At 45.0% G+C, this 23,775-nt stretch overlaps 1 protein-coding gene across 1 annotated transcript in view; it reads right to left on the bottom strand.

The window, feature by feature from the left end:
* Window positions 1-23,775, bottom strand: part of LOC143768707 (uncharacterized) — a 68,397-nt gene that overhangs the window by 28,554 nt on the left and 16,068 nt on the right. The window contains exons 2-3 of the mRNA XM_077257363.1: window positions 11,006-11,089; window positions 10,605-10,731 (exon numbers count right to left, since the gene is read on the bottom strand). Of these exons, the coding sequence (XP_077113478.1) occupies window positions 10,605-10,731; window positions 11,006-11,074 (196 nt within the window). The 5' untranslated portion in view covers window positions 11,075-11,089. The remainder of the gene's footprint in view (window positions 1-10,604; window positions 10,732-11,005; window positions 11,090-23,775) is intronic.

Here is a 23,775-nt window from a genome sequence, read left to right as displayed (position 1 = left end):
TATCTGCCCTCAGTCACTGGCTTTACCACTCTGGCGGAGAAAATTGCGTGGGAGCCCACGCCAATTTTTTCCGCGATTTAACCCTTTATTTTAGCAGCTACAGCGCCCAAATTTTGCACATACACACTACTAACATTAGTAGTGTGGAATATGCAAAAAAAAGGGGATATGAGATGGTTTACTGTATGTAAACCATGTCTCATATCATGTCGGGTTTGGGAAGGAGAAATGAAAAGCCGGCAATTGAATTACCGGCTTTTCACTAACACCGCTGCGTATTTCTCGCAAGTCACACTGCTGGTCCGTGTGGAATCCGTATTTTTCTCGCCCCCATAGACTTCCATTGGCGATTTTTTTGCGCAATACGGTGAGAAACGCAGCATGCTGCGATTTTCTATGGCCGTACAAGACCGTATAATACGGATAAGTAAAATACGGCTGATAGGAGCTGGGACATAGGGAATCATTGGGCTGTGTGTAATGCGTATTTTACGAACGTAGATTATGCGCTCATACGTCCGTAAAACTCGCCAGTGTGAGGCCGGCCTTTAGATGTGGATCCAGCACTGGGGTGAGATAACATATTTGCTAGATGCAGAAGTGTTTCTGCATGTTTTTGCCTCTGCCTTGCTCTTTATGTGCAGCTTCCCCCTCCTCCTCCCCTCCCTACTCTATAGACTTTTATAGGCAGTAGCTGTAACCTGATCTCTCAGTAAGCTGGAGAACTGAGCAATTTAGATGTAGATCCAGCACTGAGGTGAGATAAAATACTTGCTAGATGCAACAGCAGTATTTCTGCATGTTTGTGCTTCTGCCTTGCTCTTTATGTGCAGCTGCTACCTCCTCTTCCCTGCTCTTTAGACCTGTGTGCAGCAACTGCAACCTGATCTCTCAGTGAGCTATAATTCTGTAGATGTTTTTTATCTTTGAATTGATTCAGTGATCTGTATGATCAGTGGCAAAAAAACAGATTTATCTGTAATAAGGTTTATTTTAATGTTTTTTTATAATTAAAAATGATGGTTAATCTTTTATAATAAATTATAGGATATAAAATCTTATAAGGAAATGTTAAAAAACGTATGCACATCAACCACAGCATAATACCGTTAGTCTGGTGTCAATGGGACCTCATTTTTGGGGTTTCATTTTTTTAGACCAGTGATTGGTAAGGGGTGCTCTTACTTTATTAAAATCTTCACAATGAGATGCGCATGATAGTTCATCTTAGCTCAATTCAATGGAAAGGGCCTGAGCTGCAATACCTAAAAATGTTTTTTGTGGTTTGTGTGCGGCGGCAATTTGAGGGTCACGGTGAGACCAAATTCACTCAAATTGTGCTGCAGTAGCAATGTGGCCCCATGATGTGTAGCCATAGTCTTAAATAGGACATATTACCCTTTGGGAAATTTCATGAGAAAAAAGGAGACCAAAATGTAAAACCTTTCTCAAATATTTATAATTAAGAAAATTAAAATTCCTCACTAATTTAGTAAAAATAAAAGATTTAGCCCTTTCAGAGATAGAGGCAGAAATTGGGTTCTCCACTGTCTCACTATCTTGACAGCTCTATGAGACTTCCTGCCTCTGAGCTGGGTGAAAAAACCGTGTGTGGGGAAACACTGTGTAAACAGAGAGAAGATCTACATTGTGCTCTTCATTCTTACTGGATGTAGTGATATATAAAGAGAAGAAGGGTTCCTCTGTATTATGAAGCATCAGAGTGAGGAGGAGGCTAGAAGACACAGCTACAGAGGTAAAATCGAACACAGCTCCTTAGCATGTCTTCTGTGGGCCCTGTATTAATATCTAGTATTTCCCAGAGACGATAATCACACAAGATTATATGCTCACATTGGTTAAAATGAAAGTATAGCCTGTATCCTGATAATACTGAGCAAAATCATCTAATTTACTCGTGATGTATAACACTGTGCAAACATTTAAGGAAGGTGTGGAAAAAATGCTGCAGATTGCTTTTTAAAAAAAGTGTGAGCTCATTTCTACCAGATAACAAGGTGCAAAGTGAATTAGCAAACGAGAGATCTAGATCAGATCAGTATTTGGTGTGACCATACTTTGCCTTCAAAACCGCATCAATTCTTCTAGGTACACATGCGCAAAGTCAGGGATTTTAACGGATTAGTCAGGTGTATGAGTAACCAATTATACCAAACAAGCAATAATGATCATCACTTTCATATGTAGGTTGAAATTCAGTTATTAACTGAAACAGGAAAAAAGTTGTGTAGGAGGCTTAACCCCTTTACCCCCAAAGGTGGTTTGCACGTTAATGACCGGGCCAATTTTTACAATTCTGACCACTGTCCCTTTTTGAGGTTATAACTCTGGAACGCTTGAACGGATCCCAGTGATTCTGACACTGTTTTCTAGTGTGACATATTGTACTTCATGATAGTGGTAAAATTTCTTTGATATTACCTGCGTTTATTTGTGAAAAAAACGGAAATTTGGCTAAAATTTTGCAATTTTCCAACTTTGAATTTTTATGCCCTTAAAGGAAAGGTGCCGCATTTTATTTTTTGTATTAAAAATAATTGTTTATATAAACAATTATTTTTCATACAAACTTCCTTTTTTTAACTTTAACATTTTTTTTATTATTAATTTTTTTTTAAGCCATTGGGCGCCGCCATTTTGCTTTGCAGGAGTGTAAGTGAAGCTGCACGTCACTTACACTCTGCATTTACGGCAGCCCAGGGCATAGAGATCTGCGGTCGGGAGCCGACTCTATAGCTTGCATTATAAGCTGCTTTCTGCTGTGTCTGGCCACGCCCCCTGAGCCGTCCTGCACAGCAGAGGCAGGAGATCAGCGCCATCTTCCTGGAGCTCACACTGCAGCTGTGAGCTCCAGCTCCCAGGATAATCGCAGGAGCCCTGCAGCTATAGGAGGAGGAGGAGAAGACCAAGGATGGCACAGGAGGGAGAAGAAAGGACTCAGCAGGGAGCCGTAAGTATCAGTGGGGAGGGGGAGAGGGAAAACTTTCCTGTGTGATACTGTGCTGAGCTGTGTACCTAATCCTCTCCTGTGTGATACTGTCTGCTGAGCCATGCATCTAATCCTATCCTGTGTGATACTGTCTGCTGAGCCGTGTATCTAATCCTCTCCTGTGTGATAGTCTGCTGAGCCATGTATCTAATCCTATCCTGTGTGATACTGACTGCTGAGCCATGTATCTAATCCTTTCCTGTGTGATACTGTGCTGAGCTGTGTACCTAATCCTCTCCTGTGTGATACTGTCTGCTGAGCCATGCATCTAATCCTATCCTGTGTGATACTGTCTGCTGAGCCGTGTATCTAATCCTCTCCTGTGTGATAGTCTGCTGAGCCATGTATCTAATCCTATCCTGTGTGATACTGACTGCTGAGCCATGTATCTAATCCTTTCCTGTGTGATACTGTGCTGAGCTGTGTATCTAATCCTCTCCTGTGTGCTACTGTCTGCTGAGCCATGCATCTAATCCTATCCTGTGTGATACTGTGCTGAGCCTTGTATCTAATCCTACCCTGTGTGATACTGTGCTGAGCCGTGTATCTAACCCTCTACTGTGGGATACTGTGTGCTGAGCCATGTATCTAATCCTATCCTGTGTGATACTGACTGAGCTGTGTATCTAATCCTCTCCTGTGTGATGCCGTCTGCTGAGCCATGTATCTAATCCTATCCTATGTGATACTGTGCTGAGCCTTGTATCTAATCCTATCCTGTATGATACTGACTGAGCTGTGTATCTAATCCTCTCCTATGCAGTCCTCTCCCCCGTTATGTGTGATCTATATGGCGGCGTTCTGTGAGAAGTATATGGCGGTACTATGTGATGTATATGGTGGTATTATGTGTGATCTATATGGCGATATGTGAGAACACTGGTGGTATTATGTGAGATCTATATGGCGGTATTATGTGTGCTCTATATGGCAGTATTATGTGTGCTCTATATGGCAGTATTATGTGAGATCTATATGGCGTCGTTATGTGAGAAGTATATGGCGGTACTATGTGATGTATATGGCGGTATTATGTTTGATATATGGCGGTATTATGTGTGATCTATATGGCAATATGTGAGAACACTGGTGGTATTATGTGAGATCTATATGACGGTATTGTGTGAAGTATATTGTGGTATTGTGTGCTCTGTATTATGTGTGCTCTATATGGCAGTATTATGTGTGCTCTATATGGCAGTATTATGTGAGATCTATATGGCGTAGTTATGTGGGAAGTATATGGCGGTACTATGTGATGTATATGGCGGTATTATGTTTGATATATATGGCGGTATTATGTGTGATCTATATGGCGATATGTGAGAACACTGGTGGTATTATGTGAGATCTATATGACGGTATTGTGTGAAGTATATTGTGGTATTGTGTGCTCTGTATTATGTGTGCTCTATATGGCAGTATTATGTGAGATCTATATGGCGTCGTTATGTGAGAAGTATATGGCGGTACTATGTGATGTATATGGCGGTATTATGTTTGATATATGGCGGTATTATGTGTGATCTATATGGCAATATGTGAGAACACTGGTGGTATTATGTGAGATCTATATGACGGTATTGTGTGAAGTATATTGTGGTATTGTGTGCTCTGTATTATGTGTGCTCTATATGGCAGTATTATGTGTGCTCTATATGGCAGTATTATGTGTGCTCTATATGGCGGTATTATGTGTGCTCTATATGGCGGTATTATGTGAGAACACTCTGGCGTCGTTATTTGCGATGGTATTATGTGAGAACTATAGGACAGTATTATGTGTGCTCTATACGGCGGTATTATGAGTGATCTATATGGCGGTATTATGTGAGAACACTATGGAAGTATTATCTGCAGAAAGGGGACCAAATCTAGGGTGGTTCCGGTTGAGCAGCTGCACGTGGGTCTGGGGTAATAGAGGGGGCAGCATGACCTCCAGTTAGGTGCCTTCAGGGGAGGGCTGGTAAGGCAGCTGAAGAGCGGGGTCTCATGTTTATCGTTACTATATGGCTACATTTCCTTCCCAGCATCACCCCGGACTGCGCCTGTCACCTCGCTTTCACACATCGCCAGGACAGGATCTGAGGAGGGGAATGGGGTCTTTGCATGCAAAGCCTGGATCAGAACAGGCCATCAATCAGCAGAAATGTTTCCTGGATTTCTGAGGAGACGGTCCATCCATGTGTATAAAAGACAGCGCTCTATGTACAATCCCTGGCTGCTCCGCGCACCGAACAGGGTGCCCCCCATAGACCAGCACACTGCTCTCCTGAAATACTCTGTGCTGCTGTCACCCTGCTCCCTCCACCATATATCTCCCAGAATCCTTGCTGCCTGCCATCTTCGGTGACCGTCTACTTGTCAGTATAACTTTGCAGTCACCAACAAAATGGCTGCACACTGTGTTCCTGAATCCTCTCATCCCCTAGCAAACACCAGAAGGGGAGGAGAGGAGTGACATCACACCATGTCAGCAAACTCCGCCCATAATTACTGCAGTGCAGTAATGTGAGCTAGTTGTACACTAGGTTTTTGTCAAATTTCATTAGCTGCTCCCCCTAGTGTTTAAAAGTGGAAATGCCAAACCTTTTAAAATTATTTTTCATATTTTACTAAATTAAAAACAAATGATAATATTTTTTAAGAAAATGTAAACATTAATTCTTTACATTTTTTCAATCGCTGTAAAAAATTTTTTTTGATGGCACCTTCCCTTTAAATCACAGAGATATGTCACACAATATACTTAATAAGTAACATTTCCCACATGTCTACTTTACATCAGCACAATTTTGGAACCAACTTTTTTTTTTGTTAGGGAGTTATAAGGGTTAAAAGTTGACCAGCAATTTCTCATTTTTGCAACACGATTTTTTTTAAGGGACCACATCTCATTTGAAGTCATTTTGAGGGGTCTATATGATAGAAAATACCCAAGTGTGACATCATTCTAAAAACTGCACCCCTCAAGGTGCTCAAAACCACAATCAAGAAGTTTATTAACCCTTCAGGTGTTTCACAGGAATTTTTGGAATATTTTAAAAAAAATGAACGTTTAACTTTTTTTCACAAAAAATTTACTTTAGCTCCAATTTGTTTTATTTTACCAAGGGTAACAGGAGAAATTGGACCCCAAACGTTGTTGTACAATTTGTCCTGAGTACGCTGATACCCCATATGTGGGTGTAAACCATTGTTTGGGCGCAGGGCAGAGCTCGGAAGGGAAGGAGCGCCGTTTGACTTTTCAATGCAAAATTGACTGGAATTGAGATGGGACACCATGTTGCGTTTGGAGAGCCCCCGATGTGCCTAAACATTGAAACCCCCCACAAGTGACACCATTTTGGAAAGAAGACCCCCTAAGGAACTTATCTAGATGTGTTGTGAGAACTTTGGACCTCCAAGTGTTTCACTACAGTTTATAACGCAGAGCCGTGAAATTCTTTTTTTTTCCCAAAAAAATATATTTTAGCCCCCAGTTTTGTATTTTCCCAAGGGTAACAGAAGAAATTGGAACCCAAAAGTTGTTGTCCAATTTGTCCTGAGTATGCTGATGCCCCATATGTGGGAGGGAACCACCGTTTGGGCGCATGGCAGAGCTCAGAGAAGGGAAGGAGCGTCATTTGGAATGCAGACTTAGATGGATTGGTCTGCAGGCGTCACATTGCGTTTGCAGAGCCCCTGATGTACCTAAACAGTAGAAACCCCCAACAAATGACCCCATATTGGAAACTAGACCCCCCAAGGAACTTATCTAGATGTTTTGTGAGAACTTTTAACTCCCAAGTGTTTCGCTAAAGTTTATAGCGCAGAGCCGTGAAAATAAAAAATCATTTTTTTCCCACAAATTTTTATTTTCCCAAGAGTGACAAGAGAAATTGGACCCGAAAAAGTTGTCCAATTTGTCCTGAGTATGCTGGTACCCCATATGTTGGGGTAAACCCCTGTTTGGGCGCACGGGAGAGCTTGGAAGGGAAGGAGCACTGTTTTACTTTTTCAACGCAGAATTGGCTGGAATTGAGATCGGACACCCTAACCCAAATACCCCTAACCCTAATCCCAACCATAACCCTAACCACACCCCTAACCCTAATCCCAACCCTATTCCCAACCGTAAATGTAATCCAAACCCTAACTTTAGCCCCAACCCTAACCCTAACTTTAGCCCAACCCTAATCCTAACCTTAGCCCCAACCCTAACCTTAGCCCCAACCCTAACCTTAGCCCCAACCCTAACCCTAAATTTAGCCCCAACCCTAATGGGAAAATGGAAATAAATACATTTTTTTTAAATTTATTATTTTTCCCTAACTAAGGGGGTGATGATGGGGGGTTTGATTTACTTTTATAGCGGGTTTTTTAGCGGATTATTATGATTGGCAGCTGTCACACACTAAAAGACGCTTTTTATTACAAAAAATATTTTTTGCGTCTCCACATTTTGAGAGCTATAATTTTTCCATATTTTTGTCCACAGAGTCATGTGAGGTCTTGTTTTTTGCGGGACGAGTTGACGTTTTTATTGGTACCATTTTCGGGCACGTGACATTTTTTGATTTCTTCTGGGGGGTGGGTGCTTATACCGTTCCACGTTTGGTAAAATTGATAAAGCAGTTTTATTCTTCGGGTCAGAACGATTACAGCGATACCTAATTTATATTTTTTTTATGTTTTGGTGCTTTTATACGATAACAAATATTTTATATAAAAAAATAATTATTTTTGCATCGCTTTATTCTGAGGACTATAACTTTTTTATTTTTCCATTGATGATGCTGTATGGTGGCTCGTTTTTTGCGGGACAAGATGACGTTTTCAATGGTACCATGTTTATTTATATCCGTCTTTTTGATCGCATGTTTTTCCACTTTTTGTTTTGAGGTATGATAATAAAGTGTCATTGTTTGCCTCGTTTTTTTTTTTTTTGGTGTTCACTGAAGGGGTTAACTAGTGGGCCAATTTTATAGGTCAGGTCATTATGGACGTGCAATACTAAATATGTGCACTTTTATTGTTTTTATTTAGACAAAGAAATTTATTTATTGGAACAATATATATATTTTTTTTTACACATCTAAATATTATTTTTTTCACTTTATAACATTGCCCCGGGGGGGACATCACATTATAGTGACAGATTGCTGATCTGATACTTTGCAGTGCACTGTGTCAGATCAGCGATCACACAGGCACAGCAGGGAGGCTTCCCGGCACCTGCTCTGAGCAGGCGCTTGAAAGCCACCTCCCATGGCCATTTTGGATCCGGGCCTGCAGGGAGAAGGAGGTAGGAGACCCTTGGAGCAACGCGATCACATCGCGTTGCTCTGAGGGTCTCAGGGAAGCACGCAGGGAGCCCCCCTCCGCGCGATGCTTCCCTATGCTGCCGGTACGCTGCGATCATGTTCATACAGCTGACCGCTCCTGGAACATAGTGCTGGATGTCAGCTGTAATAATCAGCTGACACCCGGCGGCAATCGGCTGCGCTCCCCCTGTGAGCGCGGCCGATCAACTATGACGTACTACGCCCGTCACTGGGAATTAAGTCCCAGGTCACCTCGATGGTATAGTATGTCATATGGGATTAAGGGGTTAAAGCTGGGCAAGGAACAGCCTAACTCTGCTACAAAGGCGAGGTTATAGCGTTTGATGTCACCGGTCTTATACGTACCATGAAAAGACCAAGTACAGCAACAAGACACAAGGTAGTTATACTGCATTAATGGGCAACGTTGAGGACCATTGACACAGTGTCGGCCAAGGAAACTTAGTACAGTAGATGAAAGTCACGTCCTTCTTTCTTGCTATCGAAATCAGAAGGGCTCGGTTTCTGGCTACAGAATAAATTTGGAGCACATCAGATGCCTACTTGATGGTATTTTATAATTGGTAAGTATCTGCCTGTATTTCTCAGCATATCACTAATACTTCACATCAAAATCGGAAGATAACCAGCAGTGCCATCATCTCAGAACGGGCAGCAACCAGTGGGACCCATCTACTGTTCGCAAAATTCTGTCCAGAGAAGGTCTTCAAAGAAGAACTATGGCCAAAAGCCACTTCCACATGGAAACAAGGCTAGACAGCTCAACTATGCAAAAAAACCCCATAGGAAATAGGGTGCAGAAAAATGGCAGCAGGTGTTCTGGACTGAGCAGTCAAAATGTGAAATGTTTGGCTTTAACAGAAGATAGTCTGCGACAGAAGGGCTGGGGAGTGTTACAATAACGAAAGTCTGCAGGAACAGTGAAGCTCGGTGGATGGTCCTACACATTTGTGGCTGCTTTTCAGCCTATGGAGTTTGGCTTTAGTCAGGGGTAATGGTGTCCTGAATGCTGGTTGATACATATCCATTATTCAGTTCTATCATGGAGGTGTCTGATTGGCTGCAATTTTATTTTGTAGCCGGACAACGACCCCAAACATCCAGCCAATGTCATGTGTAAAGAAGAAGGAGGAGTCCTGTAGGTGATGATCCATCCCCAAAGAGCCTTGATCTCACATCATCCAATTTGCCTGGGATTTTATGATGAGGCAGAAGGATCTACAGAAGCCTCATACACAGAAGATCTGGGATCAGGTCTCCAAGATGTTTACAACAACTGGAGTTCCTTCAAAATCTGTGTGCAAGTGCCTAGAAGAATTGAAGAAGGCAAAGGGAGGTCACACCACATGTTGATGGGATTTAGGCTTCGCTTTTGTTAATCCACATACCATTTTGCTAGTTGATACAAAATAAACTATGAACACCTTTATTTTTTATACTATTCTTACTTTGCAGCAGTTTTTCCACACCTGCCTATGACTTTTGCACAGTGCTGCATATTTCCGAGATCTCTTAGAATTTCATCTACTGTCAATTTTTGCACTTTCCCATTTTAGAAGTGATAAGTCCTTAGGGAAAAAGTGGAACTTTGTTTTTCACAGCTTGGCACTTTCACACCATAAAACCACCACGCTGCTAAAGTTCTTTGTTCTTAGGCTGCCGTCACACTAGCAGTATTTGGTCAGTATTTTACATCAGTATTTGTAAGCCAAAACCAGGAGTGGGTGATAAATGCAGAAGTGATGCATAGGTTTCTATTATACTTTTCCTCTAATTGTTCCACTCCTGGTTTTGGCTTACAAATAGTGATGTAAAATACTGACCAAATACTGATAGTGTGACCCCGGCCTAAGGGTGGAACGTGATCACTTCTGGTCTAATAGTAATTCCTAAGATGTATACTTAACTACTTTTTTATACAGTAATGTTAAATCTTTGTATAAGGGTAAGGGGCAGATTCCCACATTACGGCCTAATAATATATATAGCTACATTCGTAGGTCTGATCCCGTGGTCGTTAGTTCATCCTGCACAGATGATATAACAACTATCAGCAGCCATTTGCGAATTGCTACCTTTTCATATTATTTTATGTCAAGTTTACATAAAGTTTAATAAGTACCGTACCGTAATGGAAGTATGAAACGGATATAAACATATATTAAAAGAAATGTCTAAAAATGTAAAAAAAATGATGCATTAAAAGACAAGTAAATGGTGCTGTAACCATCTGACATAAAACAACAGTGCACGGCATCTTCTCTCACCCACTAAGCTTGGACGTTGGTGAACCTTGGTTTCAGCATTTTTACACCGCTCCCTTTCTCTGTCTTCTAAGGAGTCCAATTCTTCTACCGAAAAACATACAGTGTCCTCCTCCGGCTTTCTGGTTTTCTGAGAAACGATGAATATTTTATTGCCCAAAAAACACAATACAGATGTTCAGGTCACTGGTAGAAATATTCCTGGAGTAATGTCATCCTATGATTTACCCAAAATGCACCGAGCCTATCATAATCATAAATTTATACACCTAGTACTGAGTGCTTGCATTAGCAATTATTAATCTCTATGCATTTAGCACTCCCTAGTGGTGAATTTAAAATTGCACGATGGAAAAAACTATTTTAGGGGAATTTTTAACAAATAATCTTACAGCACACATTACCTCCATGGCACTGGGGGGCATCGGTCTGACATCAGACGTTGTGGCCGCATCCAGTTCACATTCTTCCATTAGAATCTGAGGTCTCTGTAAACAAATAATGTCAAAGTTAGATCTGAAAGGTTTTTTTTCATACAAAACCCCCATATATAAAATCAGACTTCCAAAGAAAATTCTCATGAGGAAACAATATGGTAACTGGGGTTATGTTGTGTCACATCATTAAAGGAGACCTGCCATCAGAATATCTATGCTTGTTTGTCCAAATTGCACAATAGTAATAAAAGCCCCTTCCCACCGCAAACAATTTCCACCGTCTCAATATATTGACAGCTTTGTGAGTTTTGAGAAACCACTTAGTGGGGGACTGTGTGTAAACAGAGAGATATGCCTATGCTCCTTCCTACTGGAAGTAGTGATATATGAAGAAAAGTAAGATGGGTTCCAGTGTATTATGAAGCAACAGGGTAAATAGCAGGCTGGAATACACAGCTAGAGGTAAAACCTGACACAGCTCCTTAGCGTGTCAGCTGTGAGTTTTGTGTGGTCTTAGATTAGAGAGCAGCTATGTCTCCCAATAATGAATGAACCCTTTACCAGCAGTTATTTCCTCTCTTAATAGATAAGCCACTTAGAGGCAAACATGTCCTCCTTTTGCAGACTAACCCTTTAGAAACAACTGTTTCTGCCTCCTTTATGTAGATATTTTAATACAGATGCCCTTTATTTGGCAGGAGGTGATGAAGATGTTTGCGTTTTATGTTCTGCTGATTGCTTTTTGTTTTACTCCACAATATGGTTCCAGATGTACAGACCTTTTTATTGACTGCTAATACTGATGGTCTTTACCAAGGGGATGGTGCTCACTAGAGATAAGCGAACCTTTCAAGGTTTGGTTTGATTCAACGAACGTTTACACGTTCACCGAACATCATCGCCAAACATGATCACCGAACAGTTGGACGAACATACCCGAACCCCATTAGATTCAATGGGAGGCCAAACCAAACATATACACAACACCTTAAGTGGTGGCAAAAAACTTCCCAAACAGCTAACATTAGAGGCAGACACCAGGACAACTGGCATCAATTGACCCACAGTAGAAATTTCCAAATGGCACAGAAGCAGTCAGCAAAGGGCCATGCATGAGGTATCAGGCTCTGGCTCAGCATTTAAATCTAGGAACTGAAGTTTCATTGAGGACCTAGGGGTTAAGGAAGTGATGTATGCCTACTTGGCTGGGAACCCTGATACCTCATGCATCATCTCCATTTTTTTTTCCAGTCATACTCAGATGGCACAAACATCAGTTTCATACAGTACTATTGGTAGAAAAAAATATGGAAAGTAACACATGTACTGAAAGTGAGTGCAGGCCTGCCTGTCTGGGAGCCCTACTTACACAGGCAACCCACCAGATGGTGACCCAACTTGGAGTCTCCACATTTAAAAAAAAATGATTGTCATAAACCAGTAAGTGGCAGCAATTTCTACAGAGTAGAAATATTATAATATAGGTCTCTGACACATCTTCTACATCAGGTAGCCCACCAGATGGAGACCCAACTTGGAGTCTCCACATTTCCAAAAATTATAGTCACACAGCACTAAAGCGGCATCAATTTCCACAGAGTAGAAATAGTATAATAGGCCTCTGACCCACCTTCCACTACAGGCAACCCACCAGATGGAGACAACTTCGAGTCTCCACATTTTAAAAAATTGTTTGTAACATCAGTTGCAGTAGCCACAGCAGGCACAGAAGACACCACAAAGATGGCACAGACTGCAATAACAAGAGATTAATGTATGACACTAAAAACTACACCATTGCCTAGTCTGCCCGGTCTGTGACTGGGGTGCAAAATTTATTGGAGATCCATGACTTGTTCATGTTGATGTCGTGCTGTACACTTTTCAGGGGACAGCTGGATGCACTTATCCATTAGGACAACACCAGCGGTGCTGAAAACACGTTCTGAGAGAATGCTGGCTGCAGAGCATGACAAAACCTCCAAGGCGTGACAAGCAAGCTCAGGACACTCTTCTATTTTTCAAGACCAAAATGCAAAATGGTCCAACCCTCCCGATGGCATTTATAGTGATCTCCAGATACTCCTGCACCATCCTCTCCAGTCCTTCACAATGTGTCAGACGTGTACTCTGTTCTGCTGGTACACAAGCTGGTCTAAAAAATGTGTGAAACGACTCACAGGATTTGCTTATGCCACTTAGACTGCTGCTGCTAATGTTTTTTGCGATGATTCCTTGACGTTCCCGGGGTTGGACGTCTAGAACTAGGATGCACACTGTGTGCCTCACTGATGTCTTGGGGAAACCACTCTTAAGATTGTCTACAAACATGTTTCGACACTCCAGCATACGCGTATACCTTTCCAGTGGGGAAACATCTGGCTAAATTTACTCTTGTATCATGTATCTAACAGAGGGGCAACCCAGTAGTCAGCACTATTTCTAGCCCTAAGTGTACGGGCATCATGTTGAAGATAGTGCAGCAAGAAGGCGCTCATGTGTCGAGCGCTTCCATTAGGTCCAAGTCCATAGTGTGTTGGTGGCGGGGTAACACTCAAGGTTGCTTCCTCCGTCCCTCCCACCAACCACGGACAACAGAGAGTAAATGCTTAGTGCAGCGCCCCAGAGTCCTGGTCGTTGCAGTACTGGCGCTCCGCCGCTAAGGGGAGTGATGGTACGTCTGATGGCACTGAAGGAGTTCATCTGACCAGGTATCACAGACACCAATACACCTCATAGTCTGGCCTCCAGGGGGAGCAAAGGGCACTATGCATTAGGCCACTCCTCACAATCTGGTAAAACTGGGGGTTGGATAGAAAGTTAGATCAGAACTTGACTGGGGATTGACCAGGCAACATCCTGTGGCAGAGGGTGTTGCGGGGAGAGACTCAGGGGGGCCCCTGTCAGGGGTGGGATCCTGAACAGGAAGAACGTTATGTTATGGGACCGTGCCTGCACTTCATTGCGGCGGTACCCCAAGAAAGGACGAGAAGCGAGGTTTATTGTGGAGAGTGAGAAACGAGATCGAAGCAAAAAGGAGATAACACCAGTAGGAGTCGTGCTGTAAGATCGAGGCAACATCCTACTGAGGCGTGTAGCCGGTGGCCGGAACGCCGAGGAAGTATTGAGCTCCAAGCATTACTTCAAACAGCGGCAGGACAGTCAGTTACAGGTGGGCTGTCTCACCTAAATCACCTAAGCAGAAATAGGGGGCAACAGTGGGAGAGGGGCGTCGCTAGGGTCCCGGAAGAACTCCAGGCCTACCCGTCATACGGGTGCGTCCTAGCCCAATCATCTGGGGAACAGAGAACAACATCAGAAAAGACATAAGTTGTGGGAAATAACATCAGAACCAGACACAACAGTTGTGAGGACTATCCCGTGGTGCTCAGCAGGGAAGTACTACAACACACAGGCGCTAGAAGGAAGGCACTGATTTTCACCTGCAAAGGGAACTCTGGAGGTGCCATCGGACCGGCCGGTCTCAGCCAGCCCGGTTAACCGTACTCTGGATTGAGGATTTTGAAGCCTTCAGTAAAGAGGTAAAGAGACTGCAACCCCGTGTCCTCATTATTTATCGCGACCTGCACCACACATCATCAGCAACTTTCATTGGACGCCCTTTAGCAGGGTCACGAACTGGGTCTAGCCACCGTGACACTCCCAGGACTGAGACATAGAGGTCCGGTACCGGGTACCTCACGGCCCTGCAACTGGGGGCCGCTCCATTATCCTCTTCATCTCCTGACTGTTGTGCGTACATCACCTTGGCTCCTGCACTTTCACTAACAGTTTGACTGGTTCCATGAGCTCCCCTCGATCGCTGTAAGCCACCCTCCCATGGCCTGTGCGATGACAGCCTGAAAATTTGAGATATAGCTATCCCTTCCGCTTCCTCCTCTGCTTCCACCTCTTCCTCTGGGACCGATACCTCCTCACACAGACTATTCAAAGCGTGCTTCAGCATGTAGATGACTGAAATAGTGATGTTGATGATGGCATTATCAACACTAACTGTCGTAGTAACCATTTCAAAATTGTACAGAAGGGTGCAGAGGTCCTACATCTGTGCCCACTTTACAAGCGTGATTTGCTCCACATCCGAACTGCGTTTGCCCAGGCTATGCAGGCTATACTGCACAAGGGCTCGTCGCTGCTGCCACAGTCACTGCAACTTGTGCATAGTGGAATTCCACCGTGTCGGAACATGCTTCAGCAAGGCTTGAATTGGGCAGGTTAATCTTTGCAAAGGACGTATGAATCAAGCCGCATACAAGGTTTTCCTGGAAAAACAGTTGATTCCATCAACTCAGGCAATGTTCCTCAACTCTGAGGACTGTTTTCTCCAGCAGGACAATGCGCCATGCCACACAGCTAGGTCAATCAAGGTGTGGATGAAGGACCGTCTCATCAAAACCCTGTCATGGCCAGCCCAATCTCCAGAGCTGAACCCCACTGAAAACCTCTGGAATGGAATCAAGAGAGATGGATAGTCAAAAGCCATCAAACAAGGAAGAACTGCTTACATTTTTGTACCAGGAGTGGCATAAGGTCACCCAAAAGCAGTGTGAAAGACTGGTGGAAAGCATGCCAAGACGCATGAAAGATGTGAATAAATATCATGGTTATTCCACAAAATTTAGATTTCCGAACTCTTCCTGAGTTAAAACATTAGTATTGTTGTTTCTAAATGATTATGAACTTGAATTTTCTCCTGGAGTTATCGTATTTTCTCCAAAAAATAAGCAAGTAAAAATTCTTTATTTCTTCATATTTAAAATATAGATAATGGTAAACCTGTGGACTGTGTGCTCCTACCTCTGTGCAGGAAGAGATGAGAGGTGGCAGATTTCCAGGTGAGCTGACTATGTGTGTGTTTTTGCTTATTTTTTTGCATTATTTGAGGTCTGCAAGCAATGCATTTTTTGGGGTATTTTGACCATTACTCATTTTCAGAAAATAAATACAAAATGTATTGATTGGAACTTCAGAGACATGTTGTTAGTAGTTTATACAATAAAAGAACAATTTACATTTTACTCAAAAATATACCTATAATATATATATACCTATAATATATATATACCTATAATAATATACCTATAAGAGAAACATCAGACAACTGAAAATTTTGCAGTGGTCTCTCAATTTTTGCCAGAGCTGAAAATACAGATGACAAAAGGAAAATAAGAGAAAAATAGTAATGTTTTTGTCACGCACATAATCACTTTGTTCTGCACTTTATCACTTTACATTTTTTAATTATTTGTTATTTTTGCTCATAATGATAAGCAAATAATAACTTTTTCACTTATTTTTTTATTTCTTTGGGTTGAGGGTATGTGCACACGTCAGTATTTGGTCAGGATTTTGTCAGGATTTTGTCAGGATTTTTCATCAGGATTTGTAGCCAAAACCAGGAGTGGATCAATTAGAGGAAAAGTATAATAGAAACATATGCACCACTTCTGCATTTATCACCCACTCCTGGTTTTGGCTACAAAACCTGATGAAAAATCCTGACAAAATCCTGACAAAATCCTGACGTGTGCACATACCCTAAATGTGATTTATTCGTCGTCCAACAGAAGGCGCCGTCGCTTCATCATTTAGGATTTACATTGCCAACATGAGCATGGCTTTTCCTGATCAAAGACCGAGTCGCTGTTCTTACTCTTACATTTAGCCCGTTCCATGGTGCAATGATATTTCTATTAATTAAATACTTTTATAGGGACTGACTCTCTCGCAAAATATCATCATTGTCACCCCGTGTGCTTCCATGTACTTTGCACCTTATTTCTCATTTCTGCACTGTTGCACGTATATTGTTACGTTTCTCGTATTCTGCTATTTTTCGCCTTTGGCTAGTAAAATATTTGGCATTTGTAGGATATCCCCATAACAGAGGCAGACGGCAGAAGTGCTCCCATATCCCCATAACAGAGACAGACGGCAGAAGTGCTCCCATATCCCCATAACAGAGACAGACAGCAGAAGTGATCCCATATCCCCATAACAGAGACAGACGACAGAAGTGCTCCCATATCCCCATAACAGAGACAGACGGCAGAAGTGCTCCCATATCCCCATAACAGAGACAGACGACAGAAGTGCTCCCATATCCCCATAACAGAGACAGACGGCAGAAGTGCTCCCATATCCCCATAACAGAGACAGACGTCAGAAGTGCTCCCATATCCCCATAACAGAGACAGATGGCAGAAGTGCTCCCATATCCCCATAACAGAGACAGACGGCAGAAGTGCTCCCATATCCCCATAACAGAGGCAGACGGCAGAAGTGCTCCCATATCCCCATAACAGAGACAGACGGCAGAAGTGATCCCATATCCCCATAACAGAGACAGCCGGCAGAAGTGCTCCCATATCCCCATAACAGAGACAGACGGCAGAAGTGCTCCCATATCCCCATAACAGAGACAGACGACAGAAGTGCTCCCATATCCCCATAACAGAGACAGACGGCAGAAGTGCTCCCATATCCCCATAACAGAGACAGACGGCAGAAGTGCTCCCATATCCCCATAACAGAGACAGACGGCAGAAGTGCTCCCATATCCCCATAACAGAGACAGACGACAGAAGTGCTCCCATATCCCCATAACAGAGGCAGACGGCAGAAGTGCTCCCATATCCCCCATAACAGAGACAGACGGCAAAAGTGATCCCATATCCCCATAACAGAGACAGACGGCAAAAGTGATCCCATATCCCCATAACAGAGACAGACGGCAGAAGTGCTCCCATATCCCCATAACAGAGGCAGACGTCAGAAGTGCTCCCATATCCCCCATAACAGAGACAGACGGCAAAAGTGATCCCATATCCCCATAACAGAGACAGACGGCAAAAGTGATCCCATATCCCCATAACAGAGACAGACGGCAGAAGTGCTCCCATATCCCCATAACAGAGGCAGACGGCAGAAGTGCTCCCATATCCCCATAACATAGACAGACGGCAGAAGTGCTCCCATATCCCCCATAACAGAGACAGACGGCAAAAGTGATCCCATATCCCCATAACAGAGACAGACGGCAAAAGTGCTCCCATATCCCCATAACAGAGACAGACGGCAGAAGTGCTCCCATATCCCGATAACAGAGACAGACAGCAGAAGTGATCCCATATCCCCATAACAGAGACAGACGGCAGAAGTGATCCCATATCCCCATAACAGAGGCAGACGGCAGAAGTGCTCCCATATCCCCATAACAGAGGCAGACGGCAGAAGTGCTCCCATATCCCCCATAACAGAGACAGACGGCAAAAGTGATCCCATATCCCCATAACAGAGACAGACGGCAAAAGTGATCCCATATCCCCATAACAGAGACAGACGGCAGAAGTGCTCCCATATCCCCATAACAGAGGCAGACGGCAGGTGCTCCCATATCCCCCATAACAGAGACAGATGGCAAAAGTGATCCCATATCCCCATAACAGAGACAGATGGCAGAAGTGCTCCCATATCCCCCATAACAGAGACAGACGGCAAAAGTGATCCCATATCCCCATAACAGAGACAGACGGCAGAAGTGCTCCCATATCCCCATAACAGAGGCAGACGGCAGAAGTGCTCCCATATCCCCATAACAGAGACAGACGGCAGAAGTGCTCCCATATCCCCATAACAGAGGCAGACGGCAGAAGTGCTCCCATATCCCCATAACAGAGGCAGACGGCAGAAGTGCTCCCATATCCCCATAACAGAGACAGACGGCAGAAGTGCTCCCATATCCCCCATAACAGAGACAGACGGCAAAAGTGATCCCATATCCCCATAACAGAGACAGACGGCAAAAGTGATCCCATATCCCCATAACAGAGACAGACGGCAGAAGTGCTCCCATATCCCCATAACAGAGGCAGACGGCAGAAGTGCTCCCATATCCCCATAACATAGACAGACGGCAGAAGTGCTCCCATATCCCCCATAACAGAGACAGACGGCAAAAGTGATCCCATATCCCCATAACAGAGACAGACGGCAAAAGTGCTCCCATATCCCCATAACAGAGACAGACGGCAGAAGTGCTCCCATATCCCGATAACAGAGACAGACAGCAGAAGTGATCCCATATCCCCATAACAGAGACAGACGGCAGAAGTGATCCCATATCCCCATAACAGAGGCAGACGGCAGAAGTGCTCCCATATCCCCATAACAGAGGCAGACGGCAGAAGTGCTCCCATATCCCCCATAACAGAGACAGACGGCAAAAGTGATCCCATATCCCCATAACAGAGACAGACGGCAAAAGTGATCCCATATCCCCATAACAGAGACAGACGGCAGAAGTGCTCCCATATCCCCATAACAGAGGCAGACGGCAGGTGCTCCCATATCCCCCATAACAGAGACAGATGGCAAAAGTGATCCCATATCCCCATAACAGAGACAGATGGCAAAAGTGATCCCATATCCCCATAACAGAGACAGACGGCAGAAGTGCTCCCATATCCCCATAACAGAGGCAGACGGCAAAAGTGATCCCATATCCCCATAACAGAGACAGACGGCAGAAGTGCTCCCATATCCCCATAACAGAGACAGACGGCAGAAGTGCTCCCATATCCCCATAACAGAGACAGACGGCAGAAGTGCTCCCATATCCCCCATAACAGAGACAGACGGCAAAAGTGATCCCATATCCCCATAACAGAGACAGACGGCAAAAGTGCTCCCATATCCCCATAACAGAGACAGACGGCAGAAGTGCTCCCATATCCCCATAACAGAGGCAGACGGCAAAAGTGATCCCATATCCCCATAACAGAGACAGACGGCAGAAGTGCTCCCATATCCCCATAACAGAGACAGACGGCAGAAGTGCTCCCATATCCCCATCACAGAGACAGACGGCAGAAGTGCTCCCATATCCCCATAACAGAGACAGACGGCAGAAGTGCTCCCATATCCCCCATAACAGAGACAGACGGCAAAAGTGATCCCATATCCCCATAACAGAGACAGACGGCAAAAGTGCTCCCATATCCCCATAACAGAGACAGAAGGCAGAAGTGCTCCAATATCCCCATAACAGAGACAGATGGCAGAAGTGCTCCCATATCCCCCATAACAGAGACAGACGGCAAAAGTGATCCCATATCCCCATAACAGAGACAGACGGCAGAAGTGCTCCCATATCCCCATAACAGAGGCAGACGGCAGAAGTGCTCCCATATCCCCATAACAGAGACAGACGGCAGAAGTGCTCCCATATCCCCATAACAGAGGCAGACGGCAGAAGTGCTCCCATATCCCCATAACAGAGGCAGACGGCAGAAGTGCTCCCATATCCCCATAACAGAGACAGACGGCAGAAGTGCTCCCATATCCCCATAACAGAGACAGACGGCAGAAGTGCTCCCATATCCCCATAACAGAGGCAGATGGCAGAAGTGCTCCCATATCCCCATAACAGAGACAGACGGCAGAAGTGCTCCCATATCCCCATAACAGAGGCAGACGGCAGAAGTGCTCCCATATCCCCATAACAGAGACAGACGGCAGAAGTGCTCCCATATCCCCATAACAGAGGCAGACGGCAGAAGTGCTCCCATATCCCCATAACAGAGGCAGACGGCAGAAGTGCTCCCATATCCCCATAACAGAGACAGACGGCAGAAGTGCTCCCATATCCCCATAACAGAGGCAGACGTCAGAAGTGCTCCCATATCCCCATAACAGAGACAGATGGCAGAAGTGCTCCCATATCCCCATAACAGAGGCAGACGGCAGAAGTGCTCCCATATCCCCATAACAGAGGCAGACGTGCTCCCATATCCCCATAACAGAGGCAGACGGCAGGTGCTCCCATATCCCCCATAACAGAGACAGATGGCAAAAGTGATCCCATATCCCCATAACAGAGACAGATGGCAAAAGTGATCCCATATCCCCATAACAGAGACAGACGGCAGAAGTGCTCCCATATCCCCATCACAGAGACAGACGGCAGAAGTGCTCCCATATCCCCATAACAGAGACAGACGGCAGAAGTGCTCCCATATCCCCCATAACAGAGACAGACGGCAAAAGTGATCCCATATCCCCATAACAGAGACAGACGGCAAAAGTGCTCCCATATCCCCATAACAGAGACAGAAGGCAGAAGTGCTCCAATATCCCCATAACAGAGACAGATGGCAGAAGTGCTCCCATATCCCCCATAACAGAGACAGACGGCAAAAGTGATCCCATATCCCCATAACAGAGACAGACGGCAGAAGTGCTCCCATATCCCCATAACAGAGGCAGACGGCAGAAGTGCTCCCATATCCCCATAACAGAGACAGACGGCAGAAGTGCTCCCATATCCCCATAACAGAGGCAGACGGCAGAAGTGCTCCCATATCCCCATAACAGAGGCAGACGGCAGAAGTGCTCCCATATCCCCATAACAGAGACAGACGGCAGAAGTGCTCCCATATCCCCATAACAGAGACAGACGGCAGAAGTGCTCCCATATCCCCATAACAGAGGCAGATGGCAGAAGTGCTCCCATATCCCCATAACAGAGACAGACGGCAGAAGTGCTCCCATATCCCCATAACAGAGGCAGACGGCAGAAGTGCTCCCATATCCCCATAACAGAGACAGACGGCAGAAGTGCTCCCATATCCCCATAACAGAGGCAGACGGCAGAAGTGCTCCCATATCCCCATAACAGAGGCAGACGGCAGAAGTGCTCCCATATCCCCATAACAGAGACAGACGGCAGAAGTGCTCCCATATCCCCATAACAGAGGCAGACGTCAGAAGTGCTCCCATATCCCCATAACAGAGACAGATGGCAGAAGTGCTCCCATATCCCCATAACAGAGGCAGACGGCAGAAGTGCTCCCATATCCCCATAACAGAGGCAGACGGCAGAAGTGCTCCCATATCCCCATAACAGAGACAGACGGCAGAAGTGCTCCCATATCCCCATAACAGAGACAGACGGCAGAAGTGATCCCATATCCCCATAACAGAGACAGACGGCAGAAGTGATCCCATATCCCCATAACAGAGACAGACGGCAGAAGTGCTCCCATATCCCCATAACGGAGACAGACGGCAGAAGTGCTCCCATATCCCCATAACGGAGGCAGACGGCAGAAGTGCTCCCATATCCCCATAACAGAGGCAGACAGCAGAAGTGATCCCATATCCCCATAACAGAGACAGACGGCAGAAGTGCTCCCATATCCCCATAACAGAGACAGACGACAGAAGTGCTCCCATATCCCCATAACAGAGGCAGACGGCAGAAGTGCTCCCATATCCCCCATAACAGAGACAGACGGCAGAAGTGCTCCCATATCCCCATAACAGAGACAGACGGCAGAAGTGCTCCCATATCCCCATAACAGAGACAGACGACAGAAGTGCTCCCATATCCCCATAACAGAGGCAGACGGCAGAAGTGCTCCCATATCCCCCATAACAGAGACAGACGGCAAAAGTGATCCCATATCCCCATAACAGAGACAGACGGCAAAAGTGATCCCATATCCCCATAACAGAGACAGACGACAGAAGTGCTCCCATATCCCCATAACAGAGGCAGACGGCAGAAGTGCTCCCATATCCCCCATAACAGAGACAGACGGCAAAAGTGATCCCATATCCCCATAACAGAGACAGACGGCAAAAGTGATCCCATATCCCCATAACAGAGACAGACGGCAGAAGTGCTCCCATATCCCCATAACAGAGGCAGACGGCAGAAGTGCTCCCATATCCCCATAACATAGACAGACGGCAGAAGTGCTCCCATATCCCCCATAACAGAGACAGACGGCAAAAGTGATCCCATATCCCCATAACAGAGACAGACGGCAAAAGTGCTCCCATATCCCCATAACAGAGACAGACGGCAGAAGTGCTCCCATATCCCGATAACAGAGACAGACAGCAGAAGTGATCCCATATCCCCATAACAGAGACAGACGGCAGAAGTGATCCCATATCCCCATAACAGAGGCAGACGGCAGAAGTGCTCCCATATCCCCATAACAGAGGCAGACGGCAGAAGTGCTCCCATATCCCCCATAACAGAGACAGACGGCAAAAGTGATCCCATATCCCCATAACAGAGACAGACGGCAAAAGTGATCCCATATCCCCATAACAGAGACAGACGGCAGAAGTGCTCCCATATCCCCATAACAGAGGCAGACGGCAGGTGCTCCCATATCCCCCATAACAGAGACAGATGGCAAAAGTGATCCCATATCCCCATAACAGAGACAGATGGCAAAAGTGATCCCATATCCCCATAACAGAGACAGACGGCAGAAGTGCTCCCATATCCCCATAACAGAGGCAGACGGCAAAAGTGATCCCATATCCCCATAACAGAGACAGACGGCAGAAGTGCTCCCATATCCCCATAACAGAGACAGACGGCAGAAGTGCTCCCATATCCCCATCACAGAGACAGACGGCAGAAGTGCTCCCATATCCCCATAACAGAGACAGACGGCAGAAGTGCTCCCATATCCCCCATAACAGAGACAGACGGCAAAAGTGATCCCATATCCCCATAACAGAGACAGACGGCAAAAGTGCTCCCATATCCCCATAACAGAGACAGAAGGCAGAAGTGCTCCAATATCCCCATAACAGAGACAGATGGCAGAAGTGCTCCCATATCCCCCATAACAGAGACAGACGGCAAAAGTGATCCCATATCCCCATAACAGAGACAGACGGCAGAAGTG

This window comes from Ranitomeya variabilis, chromosome 1 (genome assembly GCF_051348905.1).
Source record: "Ranitomeya variabilis isolate aRanVar5 chromosome 1, aRanVar5.hap1, whole genome shotgun sequence".
Classification (NCBI taxonomy): domain Eukaryota; kingdom Metazoa; phylum Chordata; class Amphibia; order Anura; family Dendrobatidae; genus Ranitomeya; species Ranitomeya variabilis.
Note: the sequence above shows the minus strand (reverse complement) of the source record. Positions and strands in the feature narration are given on the sequence as shown.